At 35.0% G+C, this 19,699-nt stretch overlaps 1 protein-coding gene across 11 annotated transcripts in view; it reads right to left on the reverse strand.

Moving 5' to 3' along the window:
• The window catches only part of ATRX (ATRX chromatin remodeler), a 267,954-nt gene that overhangs the window by 102,934 nt on the left and 145,321 nt on the right, over nucleotides 1-19,699 (reverse strand). For all 11 annotated transcript variants that reach the window (XM_070462042.1, XM_070462040.1, XM_070462046.1 and 8 more), the window contains one exon: nucleotides 17,103-17,318. In XM_070462042.1, the coding sequence (XP_070318143.1) occupies nucleotides 17,103-17,318 (216 nt within the window). The remainder of the gene's footprint in view (nucleotides 1-17,102; nucleotides 17,319-19,699) is intronic.

Below are 19,699 nucleotides of genomic sequence, written 5' to 3' on the forward strand. Positions count from 1 at the left end.
AGTAGAAGGAAAGAAATCTTAAAAATTAGGGCAGAAATAAATGCAAAAGAAACTAAAGAGATCATAGCAAAAATTAACAAAGCTAAAAGCTGGTTTTTTGAAAAAATTAACAAAATTGACAAACCATTAGCAAGACTCATTAAGAAACAAAGGGAGAAGAACCAAATTAACAAAAATAGAAATGAAAATGGAGAGATCACAACAGACAACACTGAAATACAAAGGATCATAAGAGACTACTACCAGCAGCTCTATGCCAATAAAATGGACAACTTGGAAGAAATGGACAAGTTCTTAGAGAAGTATAACTTTCCAAAACTGAACCAGGAAGAAATAGACGATCTTAACAAAACGATCACAAGCAAGGAAATCGAAACTGTAATCAGAAATCTTCCAGCAAACAAAAGCCCAGGACCAGATGGCTTCACAGCTGAATTCTACCAAAAATTTAGAGAAGAGCTAACACCTATCTTACTCAAACTCTTCCAGAAAATTGCAGAAGAAGGCAAACTTCCAAACTCATTCTATGAGGCCACCATCACCCTAATTCCAAAACCAGACAAAGATGCCACGAAGAAAAGAGAACTACAGGCAAATATCACTGATGAACATAGATGCAAAAATCCTTAACAAAATTCTAGCAAACAGAATCCAACAACATATTAAAAAAATCATTCATCATGACCAAGTGGGCTTTATCCCAGGAATGCAAGGATTCTTTAATATCCGCAAGTCAATCAATGTAATACACCACATTAACAAATTGAAAGATAAAAACCATATGATTATCTCAATAGATGCAGAAAAAGCCTTTGACAAAATTCAACATCCATTTATGATTAAAACTCTCCAGAAAGCAGGAATAGAAGGAACATACCTCAACATAATAAAAGCTATATATGACAAACCCACAGCAAGCATCACCCTCAATGGTGAAAAATTGAAAGCATTTCCCCTGAAATCAGGAACAAGACAAGGGTGCCCACTCTCACCACTACTATTCAACATAGTTTTGGAAGTGTTGGCCACAGCAATCAGGGCAGAAAAAGAAGTAAAAGGAATCCAGATAGGAAAAGAAGAAGTGAAACTCTCTCTGTTTGCAGATGACATGATCCTCTACATAGAAAACCCTAAAGACTCTACCAGAAAATTACTAGAGCTAATCAATGAATACAGTAAAGTTGCAGGATATAAAATTAACACACAGAAATCTCTTGCATTCCTATACACAAACAATGAGAAAACAGAAAGAGAAATTAAGGAAACAATACCATTCACCATTGCAACAAAAAGAATAAAATACTTAGGAGTATATCTACCCAAATAAACAAAAGACCTATACATAGAAAACTATAAAACACTGATGAAAGAAATCAAAGAGGACACAAACAGATGGAGAAATATACCGTGTTCATGGATTGGAAGAATCAATATTGGCAAAATGGCTATGCAACCCAAAGCAATCTCTAGATTCCATGCAATCCCTATCAAACTACCAACGGTATTTTTCACAGAACTAGAACAAATAATTTCACAATTTGTATGGAAATACAAAATACCTGGAATAGCCAAAGGAACCTTGAGAAAGAAGAATGGAACTGGAGGAATTAACCTGCCTGACTTCAGGCTCTACTACAAAGCCACAGTCATCAAGATAGTATGGTACTGGCACAAAGACAGAAATATAGATCAATGAAACAGAATACAAAACCCAGAGATAAATCCACGAACCTATGGTCACCTTATCTTCGACAATGGAGGCAAGGATATACAATGGAAAAAAGACAACCTCTTTAACAAGTGGTGCTGGGAAAACTGGTCAACCACCTGTAAAAGAATGAAACTAAAACACTTTTTTACACCATACACAAAAATAAACTCAAAATGGATTAAAGATCTAAATGTAAGACCAGAAACTATAAAACTCCTAGAGGAGAACATAGGCAAAACACTCTCCGACATAAATCACAGCAGGATCCTCTATGACCCACATCCCAGAATTTTAGAAATAAAAGCAAAAATAAACAAATGGGACCTAATGAAACTTAAAAGCTTTTGCACAACAAAGGAAACTATAAGCAAGGTGAAAAGACAGCCCACAGATTGGGAGAAAATAATAGCAAATGAAGCAACAGACAAAGGATTAATCTCAAAAATATACAAGCAACTCCTCCAGCTCAACTCCAGAAAAATAAATGACCCAATCAAAAAATGGGCCAAAGAACTAAACAGACATTTCTCCAAGGAAGACATACAGATGGCGAACAAACACATGAAAAGATGCTCAACATCACTCATTATCAGAGAAATGCAAATCAAAACCACAATGAGGTACCATTACACGCCAGTCAGGATGGCTGCTATCCAAAAGTCTACAAGCAATAAATGCTGGAGAGGGTGTGGTGAAAAGGGAACCCTCTTACACTGTTGGTGGGAATGCAAATTAGTACAGCCACTATGGAAAACAGTGTGGAGATTTCTTAAAAAACTGGAAATAGAACTGCCATATGACCCAGCAATCCCACTTCTGGGCATACACACCAAGGAAACCATATCTGAAAGAGACACGTGCACCCCAATGTTCATCGCAGCACTGTTTATAATAGCCAGGACATGGAAGCAACCCAGATGCCCATCAGCAGACGAATGGATGAGGAAGCTATGGTATATATACACCATGGAATATTACTCAGCCATTAAAAGGAATTCATTTGAATCAGTTCTAATGAGATGGATGAAACTGGAGCCCATTATACAGAGCTAAGTAAGCCAGAAAGATAAAGACCATTACAGTATACTAACACATATATATGGACTTTAGAAAGATGGTAACGATAACCCTATATGCAAAACAGAAAAAGAGACTCAGATGTATAGAACAGACTTGTGGACTCTGGGAGAAGGCGAGGGTGGGATGTTTCAAGAGAACAGCATTGAAACATGTATATTATCTAGGGTGAAACAGATCACCAGCCCAGGTTGGGTGCATGAGACAGGTGTTCGGGCCTGGTGCACTGGGAAGACCCAGAGGGATCGGGTGGAGAGGGAGGTGGGAGGGGGGACCGGGATGGGGAATACGTGTAAATCCATGGCTAATTCATTTCAATGTATGACAAAAACTACTGTAATGATGTAATTAGCCTCCAACTAATAAAAATAAATGGGAAGAAAAAAAGGACACATTACGTACACATGGGTGGGTGAGGGGCAAAAATAGACAACAAACAACCATGTCATGAAGAAGCAACATCTTTACACAGATGAAAGAAAAAGTTAATAACTTAGAATTCTATACCCATGGATTATAACGTTCAAAAACTAAGTGAAAAGATGTCAACAAAATGACAAAAAACAAGCTCTAAGCTCCTTTTTTCACACAGAAATATAAAAAAATGTAAAAGGAAAAAACTTTAAAAAACTGAAACTGAACCAACTGTCAGAGTTCTGGAAAACAGTCAAAGGTTTATAGCAACCAAGTAAATGACCAGTCAAGAAAAGGCCATTTTAAAACTGGTAGGAAAGTTTTATAGTATTTTTATTTGCTCCTAGCCCACTACCTCTTAGTGAAGTGATAGTCTTATTCTTGAAGCAGCAGTAGCCTTGTGGACAGTTTCTTCCCTCAAACCAGAGGGAGTACAGTAAAAATTATTTGCTAATTATTGTATTATTCTATTGTACTATTCTAACCTGCCAGAGGATAACTGAAGGAATTACATAAAATTCTAACTGCTATTTCACCTAACTTAAATTCTAATGGGAGAAACAGAAGGAAATGCATAAAGAGAAAAAAAGTTACAAGGCAACTGTAAACCCACAGATGCCAGGGCCAAGACATTATACATGGAGAAATACAACTGACCATCTAAGGCCCAGAAAAGAAGCTAGGATAAGACTCTTGGAATTTAGGGAATTTGAAACTAGCAAAACATACAGAAGAATTTAAAAAGCCATGTTTCCCCAGGAAAAAAAAAAACTGAGCAAACCTCAAGTTTTAACCTCAGAGGGATCCTTAGCTTAATTGTAAGCCTAGTTAAGTACTAGAGAAGTATCCCAGTACAGAGCTAACCTAAAAAGACTGGAAAGAAATCAGCATTCAAGGAACTCTCTCTCAAAACATTAACAGAACACTGGTGAAAGGAAAAGAGCATTCAGTAATGATGTAAAACCATAAACAAATTTTGTAAAAATAAATGAGGAGAGTCTCATAACAATCAGACAGTAACAACTAAAGAAAAAAATACAAAAAAATTCTTGGGAAGGGAGAGAACTTAACTTCCAGAGTTATCACATTATAATAACTAAACCCTCAATGTGCAATTAAAAAAAACAACCCACAACCCAAACAAGGAAACAGAAAAACACGGCCAATTCAAAAGAAGAAATTAAAATAACAGAAAACATCCCTAAGAGGTCCTCAACAATGGACTCATTACACAAAGCAAAACTGGGCACAATCTAAAAGAAATCAAGAAAAGATACAAAATGGGAATACCAACAAAGAAGTAGAAATTACAAACAAGAACCAAACAGAAAATCTGGAACTGAAAAAGAAAAAAGTGAAATAACTTTAAAAACGATTCAGATACGAGCAGGAAGAAGAATCATTAAACCTGAAGGAGTCAACTGAAATTATCATGTCTAAGTAGCAGAAAGAGAACAGAATTAAGAAAAGTGAGAGACCAAGGGACTTGTGGGATATCATCAAGTAGACCAATATACACATTATGAGGGTCAAAGGAGAAGAAAAATACAGGCAAAAGGTTATTTGAGGAAATAATGGCCAAAACTCCCAAATTAGAGTAAAGACCAGGATCTACAAATCCAAGAAACACAACAAACTTGAACTGAGATAAACTGAGAGACTCAGACTAACCACATTATAGCTACACCTTCACAGTACAAAGACAGAAAGAATCTTGAAAGTATCAAGAGAGAAGTGATCTGTCACAACAGGGATCATCAATAACATTACCAGTTTATTTCTCATCAGAAACCTAAAGGTCAAAAGGCAGTGCAATGATATATTTTAAACTACTGAAAAAAAGTAACTGTCACCTGAGAATTTTATATTAAAAATAGAGGGAGAAACTAATACATTCTTAAACCAAGACAGTTCATTAAAAATAGACCTATGCAACAAGAAATGCTAAAGTGAAGCCTTAGGGTTGAAATGAAAGAATACTGAAAGATGGATAAAGAACTATCCATATGTATGGAAAACACACATGGCCAAACACAAAACCCAGTATTATTGACGTTTTAGTTTGTAACTCCAAGTTTACTTTCTATAGAATTTAAAAGACAAACCATAAAAAGTAATTATTGTGAGGCTGCCAGGGTTAATACCATGACAGGTGGCCTGGACCTAAGTTTTGGCTTCCCCCGAAATGATAAGATTCCCTACCCCCATCAGGTAACCTGGAGCCAGCCAATTTGCGCCCAGTAAGAAACAAAGGAAGAGCTGAAAAGCCCGCGAATGCCCAGGTTTGAAAAAGCCTGTGAAAGTTTGTACCAATAAAATTGCTTTGCAAACATGTAACCAATCCGCTTAAGCCAGCTACTAACCGCTTATGCATACCTTATAAATTTGGATAACAGCCTCTGCTCAAGGCTTTTCTGACCTTGCGCCACTGTGTTGGTTGCAGCAGAAAGCCCTGACTCGAGTCAGTAAGAAAACTTCCCTTTTTGTAAATTGCATTGTCTTGGAAGTTCTCTCTTCCCGCTCAGGGATTCGGACATCGGGCAGAACAATTATATGTTATTGGGGCATAAAATATATAAAAACAAAATGTGTAGCATGAATTATATACAAGGGGAAATGGGGTTGTATAAGACTACAATATGTTCTGCATGATTAAAGTTAAGTTCATTAAATTCAAACTATAACATTATGACTTTAGGAGTTTACATCTAATCCCATGTTAACTACAAAGAAAATATCTATAGATTACCAAGAAGATATAACAATCATAAAGATAAATATACCAAAATCAGAGTCCCAAATTATATGAAGCAAACACTAACAGAATTGAAAAGAGAAATAATAGACTGTTCTAAAAAAACAGTTTGGAGACATAATACCCTACTTTCAGTAATACATAGAATAAGCCAACTGAAGATCAACAGGAAAACACAGAACTTTAACAACAATGTCAACCAGTAAGTCCTATCAAAAAGAACACTCCATTCAACAACAGCAGAGTACAAATTTTCTCAACTTCACACAACACTTCTTAAGGACAGACCACATGATAGGGCACAAAACAAGCCTTAATAAATTTTAAAACATTAAAAACATAAAATTAACAATACTTCAATAAAATAAAATTAAAAATAAAATGAAAAAGTTTACTAACTTATTAAAAATAAAATAAAAACTTAAAATCTCCAATCACAATGGAAAGAAACTAGAAATCAGTAACAGAAAGACAATGGGAAAAATGCAAATATGCATCATTTAAACACGACACTCTTAAATAACAAAAAGGTCAAATAAGAAATCACAAGAGACATTAGAAAACACCTTCAAATTAAAATAAAAATAGAATACTAAAGCTTGTGGAATTCAGGGATTAGAAAAGAAGTAAAATCCTCACTGTTTTGAGATGATATTATACTATAAATAGAAAACCCTAAAGATGCTATCAGGAAATTACTAAAGCTAACCAATGAATTTATTAAAATTCAAAATACAAAATCAATACACAGAAATACAAAATACAAAAATTCAAAATACAAAATCAATACATAGAAATACAAAATACAAAAATTCAAAATACAAAATCAATACATAGAAATCTCTTCCATTTCTATACACTAACAATGAAAACTCAGAAAGAAATTAAGGAAACAATCCCATTCACCACTGAAACAAAAAGATAAAATACCTAGGAATGAATGTACTTAAGGAAAAAAAGGGCACTTTTGTTGTTGTTGTTGTTATTGTTCAGTGGGTAAGCTGGGTCCTAATTGTTGAGATGCCATGGACTGCAGCATGCCAGGCTGCTCTGCCTTTACTATCTCCCGGAGTTAGGCCAAATTAATGTCCATTGAGTTGGTGACAATATCTAAACATCTCATACTCTGCTGCCCCCTGCTCCTTTTGCTTTCAATCTTCCTGAGCATCAGGGTCTTATCCAATAAATCAGTTCTTTGCACCGGGTGGCCAAAGTACTTGATCTTTAGATTTAGCATCAATCCATCCAATGAATATTCAGGGTTGATTTCCTTTCGGATTGACTGGGTTGATCTTCCTGCTGTACAAGGAATTTCAAGAATCTTTTCAAACACCAAAATGTGAAAGCATCAATTCTTCAGCACACAGCCTTCTTTATGGTTCAACCTTCACATCTGTAAGTGACTACTGGAAAATAATGGCTTTTATTTATGGATCTTTATTGGCAAAGTGATGTCTCTGATTTTTAATACTTTGTCTAGATTTGTCACAGCTTTCCTTCCAAGGAGCAAGCATCTTTTAATTTCATGGCTACAGTCACTGGGAGCAGTGATTCTGAAGCGCCCCAAAATAAAATCTGTCACTACTTTCACTTTTTCCCCTTCTATTTGCCATGAAGTGAGGGGACTACATGCCATAATCTTAGTTTTTTTATGAGTTTTAAGCCAGCTTTTTCATGCTCCTGTTTCACCCTCATCTAGAGGCTCTTTAGGTCCTCTTCACTTTCTGTCATTACAGTGGTATCATCTGCATATCTGACATTGTTGATGTTCCTCCTGGCAATCTTGATTTTAGCTTCGGATTCATCCAGCCCAGGATTTCCCATGAGGTAACTCTATAGAGAAGTTAAGCAAGCAGGATGACAATATACATCCTTCTCATACTCCTTTCCCAATTTTGAACCTGTTCATTGTTCCACATGTGGTTCTAACTTGGTTTCTTACCTGCATACAGGTTTCTCAGGAGATAAGTAAGGTGGTCTAGTATTCCCATCTCTTCAAGAAATTTCCAGACTTTGTTGTGATCCACATAGTCAAAGGCTTCAGTGTAGTCAATGAAGCAGAAGTAGATGTTTTTCTGGAATTCCCTTGCTTTCCCCATAATCAAACAAATGCTGGCAATTTGATGTGTGGTTCCTCTGCCTCTTCTAAACCCAGCTTGTACATATGGAAGTTCTCGATTCACATACGGTTGAAGCCTAGCTTGAAGGATTCTGAGCATAAACTTACTAGCATGTGAAATGACAGCATGTATGGTAGTTTGAACATTCTATTGCATTGCTATTCTTTGGGACAGGAAAGAAAATTGACCTTTTCCTGTCCTGTGGCCACTGCTGAGTTTTCCAAATTTGCCAGCATATTGAGTACAGCACTTTAACAGCATAATCTTTTATGATTTGAAATAACTCAGCTGGAAATCCATCACCTCCAATAGCTTTGCTCATAGTCATTTTTCCTAAGGCCCATCTGACTTCACACTCTAGGACGTCTGGCACTAGGTGAGTGACCACACCACTGTGGTTATCCAGGTCATTAATACCATTTTTGTATACATCTGTGTACTCCAGCCACCTCTACTTAATTTCTTCAGCTTCTGTCAGGTCACCATTTCTGTCCTTTATCGTACCCATCCTTCCATGAAATGGTCCATTGATATTTCCAATTTTCTTGAAGAGACCTCTAGTCTTTTCCATTCTATTATTTTCCTCTATTTTTTTTTTTTTTTGTATTGTTCATTTAAGATCTTACCTCTCCTTGCTAGTCTCTGGAACTCTGCATTCAGTTGGGTATATCTTCTCCTTTCTTCCTTGCCTTTCACTTCTCTTCTTTCCTCAGCAATTTCTAAAGCCTCCTTAGACAAATGCTTTGTCTTCTTGGCACTGCCTACTGTACAAAGTTATGAATCTAAAACCAAAATGGATTTTCAGGCACTTGTCTACCAAATCTAACCCCTTAAATCTATAAATCATCTCCACTGTATAATCAAAAGGGATTTGATCTAAGTCATACTTGAATGGCTTAGTGGTTTTCCCTACTTTCTTCAATTTGAGCCTGAATTTTGCTATAAGGAGCTCATGATCTGAGTCAGTCAGCTCCAGGTCTTGTTCTTGATGATTGTATAGAGCTTCAAGGACAAAAAAGAGGCATATACAGAACACTATAAGACATTTTTAAAAGAAATCAAAGACTACACAAATAGATGGAGAGATATACCATGTTGCTGGATTGGAAGAATCAACATTGTGAAAATGACTATATTACCCAAAGCAACTTACAGATTCAATGCAATCCCTATCAAATTACCAATGGCAATTTTCACAAAACCAGGACAAAAAATTTCAAAATTCGTGTGGATACACAAAAGAACCCGAATAGCCAAAGCAATCTTGAGAAAGAAGAATACAGCTGAAGGAATCAACCTTCCTAACTCAGACTATACTACAAAGCTAGTCATCAATACAGTATGGTACTGACACAAAAATAGAAATATAGACCATTGAAACAAGATAGAAAGCCCAAATATAAACCCGTACACCTATGGGCACCTTATCTTTGACAAAGAAGGAAAGACTATACAATGGAGAAAAGACAGTCTCTTCAATAAGTAGTGCTGGGAAAACTGGACAGCTACATGCAAAAGAATGAAATTAGAACACTTCCTAATATCATACACAAAGATAAACTCAAAATGGATTAAAAACCTAAAGATAAGACCACAAAATATAAAACTCTTAGAGGAAAACATAGAATACTTTCTGACATAAATAAAAGACTTTCTATGACCCACTTCCTAGAGTAATAGAAATAAAAACAAAAATAAACAAATGGAACCTAATTAAACTTAAAGCTTTTGAACAGAAACCATAAACAAGATGAAAAGACAATCCTCAAAATGGGAGAAAATAATTGCAAATGAAGCAACTGACAATGGATTAATCTCCAAAATATACAAGCAGGTCATGAAGTTCAACATCAGAAAACAAACAACCCAGCCAAAAAATGGGCATAAGACTTAAATAGACATTTCTTCAAAGAAGACATAATAATAATGCCAATTTTTCTCAAACTCTTCTAGAAAACTAAAGATGAGGGAATATTTTCTAATTCATTCAATGAGACCAGCATTACCCTAATTTAAAATTTAAAAGATCAACTATAAGAAAACTATAGATTCTCTGTGAATATAGGCTCAAAATTATTCTACAAAGTACGAGCAAACAAAATTCAACAGTGCATATTACACAGAATTATACAAAATGGCAAAGAAAGAAATTGTTATGACACAGGATTTGGCAATGATGCCTTAAATAAAACATAAAAAGCACATGCAATGAAAGAAAAAAATAGATCAACTGGATTTCATAAAAATTTCAAACTTTTATGCAAGGGATACTTATCAACAGAATTAAAGATAATCCACGAAATGGAGGAATATATTTGCAAATCACATATCTGATAATAGATTGATAGCCAGAATATATATAGAACCCCTACAATACAACAATAACAAAAACAACACAATTTTTAAATGTGCAAAGGATTTGAATAGACATTTCTCCAAAGATGTACAAATGGTCAATACGCACATGAAAACATGCTCAACATCACTAGTCATTAAGGAGACGCAAATCAAAACCTTAATTATCCAAATTCTTGCATCTCCTCTTATCTAGAAAAGCAATAAATCCCTTCATAGTGACATCATCTCCTCATGAAAAGCAGAAAAACTTTTTGTAAGATAAGTGCTGGATTTCATGAAGTTTCCCTTCACCATCTTACCCCACTACCTCTTAAAGCAGTGTCTCAGAGCTATCTGAGGTGCTGCCTCCCTCGGTGCAGTCCTAATTTTGCCACAAATAAAGCTTGACTTCTTAAAAAAAATGAAATACCACTTCACTTCCATAATGTTGGCTATTACAAATGGGGTGGGGGGCAGGAACAGGTAAGAAAGAAGAGAAAGAAAGGAAAAGAAAAAGAAAAGAAATGTTGTAAAGATGTAGAGAAATTGGAACCTGTATGCATTGCTGGTGGAAATGTAAAGTGGTGCAGCTGTTGAGGAAACGATGTGATGACTCCTCAATGTTCCATCATTCCATTTTTGTATATATATACCCAGAAGCACGGAAAGCAGGGACTTGAAGAGATATTCATACATCCATGTTACTAGCACTATTATTCCAACAGCCAGAAAGTGTAAGAAACCTAAAATATCCGTCAACAGATGAATGAATACCCAGATGTAAAGAGTGGACTTGTGCACACAGCAGGGGAAGAAGAAGGTAGGACAAATTAAGAAAGTAGCACTGTCATATATGCATTATTAAGTATAAAATAGATAGCTAGTGGGAAGTGGCTATATAACACAGGGAATCCAGGGATTCTGTGAGCCCAGATGGAGAGGGTATGGAGAAAAGGGAACCCTCTTGCACTCATGGTGGGAATGTAAATTGATACAGCCACTATATAAGACAGTATTGAGATTCCTTAGAAAACTAGGAATAAAACCACCATATGACCAGCAATCCCTCTACTAGGCATAAACCATGAGGAAACCAAAACTGAAAAAGATACATGTATCCCAATAGCTAGAACAGCACTGTTTACAATAGCTAGAACATGGAAGAAATCCAGATGTCAACAGATGAATGGATAAAGAAGCTGTGGTTCATATATACAACAGAATACTACTCAGCCATAAGAAGGAATGCATTTGAGTCAGTTCTAATGAGGTAGATGAATGTAGAGCCTATTATGTGGAGTGAAGTAAGTCAGAAAGAGAAAAACAAATACTGTATACTAATGCATATATATGGAATCTAGAAAGATGGTACTGATGAAATTATTTGCAGGGCAGCAATGGAGACAAAGACACAAAGACTTATGGACCACCAAGGGTGGCAGGGAGGATAGAGTGGTATGTATGGAGAGAGTAACATGGAAAATTATATTACCATATATAAAACAGACAGCCAATTGGAATTTGCTATATGACTATGAAAACTCAAACTGAGGAAGGGTGGAATGTGGAAGGAGATGGGAAGGAGGTTCAAAAGAGAGGGGACATATGTATATCTATCGGTGATTTATGTTAATGGCTGGCAGAAACCAACACAATTCTGTAAAGCAATTATCTTCCAATTAAAAAATAAACAAAAAAAAATAAAAATAAATAAAGAATAAACAAATTTAAAATTAAAAAAGCACAATTTTTTAAAAACAGATGAATGAATAAATACAATGTAGTATATGCATACAATGCAATGTTCATCCTTAAAAACAAATGAAATTCTTTGATACAACATGAATGAATCTTAAAACATTCTGTCATGTGAAATAAGACAAAAGGACAAATATTGAATAAATCCACTTATATGAGGTAAATAAATAGGCAAATTCATAAGAGACAGAAAGTAGAAGAGAGATTACAAGAGACTAGTGGGAAAGGGGGATGGGGTCTAGTTTTAAATGGGTACAGAGTTTCTGTTTGGAATGATGAAAAAGGCATAAAAAAGGATGGTGATGATGATTACACAACATGTATTTCACTTACCTGTGTACTTAAAAATAGTTGAAATAATAAGAAAAATTTTTAAAATAACCCAAAGAAGCACAAACAAAATAAGTCATTCCAGTATGTAACAGGATACTCCAGTTTAGTGAAAACTTTGAAACAACCTAACTGTACCTCAAAAGAAGATTTGGGGAGGGCAAAGTTGACAGTGATATGTCCATTCAACAGATAAGTTTTGCCACAGTTAAGGGCAGACACAACCTACTGAGGAAAGAACACTCTCCAAATATTAAGTAAAAAGAAAAAAAGGCAATGTGAAGAAAACCATGAAAATATACACATTTCCCAATTCCATAGTATGTCAAAAACAAAATGTAAACTTAAGATGGGTACATTTCACTCTACATAAATTTTTCATAAGAAGAAAAATTTTAAATAAATATCCATTCTAATTAATAATATGCAAGCTAAAGCATTTAGGTTAAGTGAAATAATGTTTGCAACTGACTTAAAATATAATGAAGGATAGAGAGCTTAGTAGATAAATAGAAATGTCATAAACCAAGTATTGTAAAATATCAACAGAACAATGTAGGACATGAGTTTATGGGAAATCACTGTGAAATTCTGTAAACCTAGCAGTATGTTGGGACTTTTCATAGAAAAATGCTTGAAAAGTAAGATGGTGTGACTGCACTATACTCAAATAGATTAGATTTCAGATGAAAAATTAGCAGTGTTAAAAAGGGATATTGCATACTGATAATGGGTCAATTCATGAGAAAGACATAATAATCCCACAAGTAGATGTACCTAGCAGAGCTTTAACAAACTTTGAGAAAAAACAGAGAAGTGCAATGAGAAAATGACAAACTGACAATTAAACTTGCAGACCTCAACTTTGCTCTATGAGACAAAATATCATTAAGGATATAGAGGATGTGAATGTAATAAATCAACATAACCTAACTGAAATTTATAGGATATTTCACACCACAAAAGCAAAATATTTGCATGGACCATCATTTTCTGGGTCATAAGAAAAATAGAAAAAAATCTGAAGAGAGTAAAAGCAAAACACAAAACATCAAAGTTCATAAAGTTTAACATTTAAAATAGTATGCCCACTGGGGAATTTTATATTATTTATAGATTAAAAAAGGATCAACATCCAAAAGCCACCTTAAATAGCTATATAAAAAAAAGCAAACTATACCCAGAGAAAAAGTGACAACACAAAATCAGAGTGAAAACCAATGAAATAGCAAAAGGTGAAATAATAAGAAAAAAAATCACTAAATCCAAAGCTGGTGTTTTTGAAAGGATAGCAAAATCTCTAAACCTCTAAAGAGACTAATCAAGAAAAAAAAGATAAATTATCATTGACAGAAATGAAAGATGAGCTATCATAACAGGGTCTACAAAAAAACAAAACCTAAAAAAGGAATATTATGAACAAATTTATTTGAACCAATACATTTGACTACTTAAATGAAATGGACAAATATTCCAAAGAAAAATTTACCAAAAGAGCTCAAAAGAGAACAGATCATCTAAATGGCCCTATACTTATCAAAGTAATAGTAATAACTTATTAAATACAATCTGTTTAAAAATTTAAAAAAACTCAGAAAACTCAGGGCAGTAGCTTTACTGGAGAATTCTAGCAAATATTTAAGAATGAAATACCATCTATCTTATAAAAATACTTATAAGTAGAGGAGACAGGAGTATTTCCCTTTTCATTTTACATGAGAACAGTATTACTGTAATAGAAAACTCAGAAAGATACACAAGTAAAGGAATTTACAACCCAACATGCCTACTTAAAAGTGAGGTAAAACTCCTGGTGAAACAATATAAGAAAAGAAATACAACAATACATACAAAGAGTAATATACGATGACCAGTGAGGCTTATTCTAGCAGTGCAAGACATTTTCTAGATCATCCCACAAATACATTAAAATGCATTTGAAAAAATTAACCATCCTTTTGGCGGTGATGGTGTTTTATGTATAGACAACATGATTGAATATGTAGAAAATCCTTAGGAATCAACTAAAAAGGTAACTAGAACTAGTAGGAGAATATAGTAAGCTCACAGAATGCAAGGTCATTAAAAAATTTGAAATTTCATTTACTGTGACAACAGAAAACATAGATTACTTAAGGATAAATTTAGAAAAATAAGTGCTAGTTATGTACAATGAAAACCATAAAACGCTGCTAAGAGAAATCAAAGAAGAGCTAAATAAATGGGAAATATACTGTATTTAAATAACTGTAAACAAAATCTGTTAAGATGTCACTAGAGATCCAACAAAATCCCCATAAAAGTTCCAGGAAGATTCTTATTAAAAATTGACAGAATACTGAAATTCATATGGAAATGTGAATAACTGAGTATACCAAAACAACTCTAAAAATGTGGAACCAAGTTGTAGAAGTTACAGTATCTCATTCTAAGAATTACTATAAGGTTACAGTAATCAAGACAGTGTAGGAATACCTTAAGGATGAACCTAAGTATCCAAATGTAACACAACATGCAGTGAGACTTTCTCAGGTAACTGATTCATAACAAATATTTTTATAAACCACTATAATGCTTGTGATGTAAATGAAAGAATTTTTAATATTAACTAGACATTTGATATTATGAAATTATTGTTAATGTTTAAGTGTAATAATGATACTGTGGTAATGTTTAAAAGTTCTTATCTTTCAACAATATATTCTGAACCATATATAATCAAAATGATATGATTTCTGAGACTTCTCCAAAATATTGTGAAGGCAAGAGAATAGATGAAAAAAAAAAAAAGCTAGTCATGATGCTGGGAAAGACAGAAGGCAGGAGAAGGGGACGACTGAGGAAAAGATGGTTAGATGGCATCATTAACTCAATGGACATGAGTTTGACCAAGCTCCAGGAGATGGTGAAGGACAGGGAAATCTGGTGGGCTGCAGTCCATAGGGTTGCAAAGAGTCGGACATGACTGAGCAACAGAACAAGTTCAGTTCAGTTCAGTTCAGTTCAGAGAACAGATGGAAAAAAAACTAGTCACATGTTGCTAATTTTTTTTGAAAGTTCACTAAATTACTTATTTGCAATCCCTAACCACATAACATCATCATCATCATCATCTAAAATCTACTATTATTTTTTTATTACCATATGCCTGGTATTGTGCTAAATATTTAATCTGTATTATTTCATTAAATCTTTTGATGACACCTATAAGGAAGATATAATTTGCCTTATTTCACACATGAGTAAAGAGATTTGAAGGATTAGGCAAACTGCTTTGGGTCAAAGAATTAAAACACCTGAATATGAATATGTATCTAGTCTTTTCTTCCTGTACCACTTAACAAAATAAAGACCCACAATTACTAATATATAATAATTCTTGAATAAATGAATTGAGCACAATGAGAAATGAAGATTGGCTCTGGCCACTCAGAAAGTCATAAAAAATAGACCCTAGTCAGTAACTGAACTGCAACACACTGACTAGATCAGAGCAAGCTGTTTTACATGTGTGTCAGTAAAAATTCCAGCTTATTTTTGTTTGCTCCTTCCTCTCTCACTCCCACAGTGCCAATATAATCTTTCTTCTCCCTTTCCTTGCTTTTCCTTCTACAAAATGGTGCTAAATTGTCATTTGCTGTATAGTCACTAAGTCGTGTCTGACTCTTTGAGAAGTCATGGATTGTAGCCTGCCAGGCTCCTCTGTCCATGGAACTTTGCAGGCAAGAATACTGTAGTGGATTGCCAGTTCCTTCTCCAGAACATGTTGGTAATTATTGAAGGTGGGTATTGTACATATGGAGATTTATAATACTATTCCTTTTGCCTGTTCAGCTCAGTTAAGTCACTCGTGTCCAACTCTTTGCTACCCCATGGACTGAAGCATGTCAGACTTCCCTGTCCATCACCAACTCCCAGAACTTGCTCAAACTCATGTCCATCAAGTCAGTGATGCCATCCAAACATCTCATCCTCTGTCATCCCCTTCTCCTCCTGCCTGCAATCTTTCCCAGCATCAGGGTCTTTTCAAATGAGTCAGTTCTTAGCATCAGGTGGCCAACATATTGGAGTTTCAGCTTCAGCATCAGTCCTTCCAATGAACATTCAGGGCTGATTTCCTATAGGATGGACTGATTTGATCTCCCAGCAGTCCAAGGGACTCTCAAGAGATTTCTCCAACACCACAGTTCAAAAGCATCAATTCTTTGGCACTCAGCTTTTTTATGGTCCAACTCTCACATCCATACACGACTACTGGAAAAACCATAGCTTTGACTTTTATTACATAATGAAAAGTTTATTCAAAACATTGAAATCATTTATGGATTTAAGGAATAATTTTTTAATGTTTCTCTACCTCAAATAAAAAACAATCACTTTGGTGATCATTCAAGAATCTAAATCCTTTCCATGTACCTAATTCTATTAATAGTACCTAATGAAAATTTTTAAGTTGCATCAAATACTGCCAATAGGAAAAAGTAACTTACAAAAAATCTCTGGTTGATTACAACATCCTTTTCTTGGATGACTGAACTATAATCTATGAATCTATGAAAGTCACACACTAAAAAGAAATTATAAATAAAAAGTGGTTTACCTCTCTCAATTTCTCTCGCTCTCGCTCTCGCTCAGCAATACGTTTTCGCCTCTCTTCTTCTTCCTTAAGAGCATTTTGTGTTTCTGTTCTTAGCTTATCATCTTTAAGAATCTTGCGAATTTTCTTTCTGCCTTTTCCAGGAGACTTGGAATCATCATTTTCATCTTCTTCTTCATCATCTTCTTCATCTTCTTCTTTATCTTCTTCAGAATTGCTCTATGGAATTTAAATGATCAAAACATTAATCCTACAAAGTTTTCTGATTTATCCATTTCTCACTCCAATTAATATGCCAAGAAAAGGTAGAAGATGACATACTGAAAAGCTTCAGTATTATACTTTGCAATATAGAACAGAATTTTACAAACAGAACTCTAAAAGGGGGGCAAAGGACTGAACAGCAAATTCTCCAAAGGAGACACAGAAATGTCAAATAAGCACATAAAATGACACTGAACATCACTTCTTATTAGGGAAATTTAAATCAACACCACAAATGAGATACAATCTCACAGCCATTATGATAGCTATAAAAAAAAACAAAATAACAAGTGTTGGTGAGGATGGGGAAAAACTAGAAGGCTGGGGCATTGGGAAAACAGTGTAAACTCCCTCAAAAAGTTAAACATAGAATTACCATGTGATCAAGCAATTGCACATCTCAGATTACAACCAAAAGTATTAAAATCAGGGACTCACTTGCATTCCTATATAGTAACAATGAAAAATCAGAAAGTGAAATTAAGGAATCAACCCCATTCACCATTGCAACAAAAAGAACAAAATATCTAGGAATAAACCTATGTAAGAAGACAAAAGAACTGTATATGGGAAATTATAAGACACTGATGAAAGAAATCAAGGATGACATAAACAGATGGAGAGATATTACATGTTCCTGGGTAGAAAGAATCAATATTCTGAAAAAGACTATACTATCAAATGTAAGGGCTTCCCTCATGGCTCAAACAGTAAAGAATCTGTCTGCAATGTTGGAGACTAGGGTTCAATCCTTGGGTTGGGAAGATCCCTGGAGAAGGGAATGGCAACCCGCTCTAGTATTCCTGCCTGGAGAATCCCATAGACTGAGGAGCCTGGCAGGCTCATGGAGTCACAAAGAGTCAGAGACAACTAAGCAACTAACACTTTCACTTCTTTCACTAAATGCAATCTACAGATTCAATGCAGTCCCTATAAAATTACCAATGACATTTTTCACAGAACAAAAAATTTCACAATTCATATGGAAATATAAAAGACCCTGAATAGACAAAGCCAGCTTGAGAAAGAAGAATGGAGCTGGAGGAATCAACCTTCCCGACTTCAGACTATGCTACAAAGCTACAGTCATCAAGACAGTATGGTACTGGCACAAAAACAGAAATACAGACCAATGGAAAAAGAGAGAAGATAGAAAGCCTAGAGACAGAAAGAAATAAAAAAAAAAGACAGAAAGCTCAGAGACAATCCCATGAACCTATGGGTACCTTATTTTTGACAAAGCAGGCAAGAATATACAATGGGGCAAATATAGCCTCTTCAATAAGTGGTGCTGGGAAAACTGGAGAGCTACATGCAAAAGAATGAAATTAGAACACTTTCTAATACCATACAAAAAGATAAACTCAAAATGGATTAAAGATGTAAATGTAAGATCACAAACTATAAAACTCTTAGAGGAAAACATAGGCAGAACACTTGATGGCATAAATCAAAGCAAGATCTTCTATGACCCACCTCCTAGAGTAATAGAAATAAAAACAAAAATTAACAAGCAGGACCTAATTAAATTCAAAAGCTTTTGCATAGCAAAAGAAACTACAAACAAGGTGAAAAGACAACCCTAAGAATGGGAGTAAATAATAGCAAAGAAAACAACTGACAAAGAATTAATTTCCAAAATACAGAAGCAGCTCATACAACTCAACACCAGAAAAACAAACAGCCCAATCAAAAAGTAGGAAAAAGACCTAAACAGACATTTCTCTAAAGAAGACATACAGATGGCTAACAAATACATGAAAAAAATGCTCAACATCACTCATTATTAGAGAAATGCAAATCAAAACTACAATGAGATATCACCTCACAGCGGTAAGAATGGTATCATCAAAAAGTCTACAAACAATAAATGCTAGAAAGGGTGTACAGAAAAGGGAACCCTCTTGTACTCTTGGTGGGAATGTAAATTGATACAGTCACTATGGAAGACAGTACTGAGATTCCTTAAAAAACTACGAATAAAACCACTATTCAGTTCAGTTCAGTTCACTCGCTCAGTAGTGTCCGACTCTTTGTGACCCCATGAACCGCAGCACACCAGGCCTCCCGGTCCATCACCAACTTCCAGAGTTCACCCAAACCCATGTCCATCAAATCGGTGATGCCATCCAACCATCTCATCCTCTGTCATCCCCTTCTCCTCCTGCCCTCAATCTTTCCCAGCATCAAGGTCTTTTCAAATGAGTCAGCTCTTTGCATCAGGTGGCCAAAGTATTGGAGTTTCAGTTTCAACATCAGTCCTTCCAATGAACACCCAGGACTGATCTCCTTTAGGATGGACTGGTTGGATCTCCACTATATAACCCAGCAATCCC

This window comes from Odocoileus virginianus, chromosome X (genome assembly GCF_023699985.2).
Source record: "Odocoileus virginianus isolate 20LAN1187 ecotype Illinois chromosome X, Ovbor_1.2, whole genome shotgun sequence".
Classification (NCBI taxonomy): Eukaryota; Metazoa; Chordata; class Mammalia; order Artiodactyla; family Cervidae; genus Odocoileus; species Odocoileus virginianus.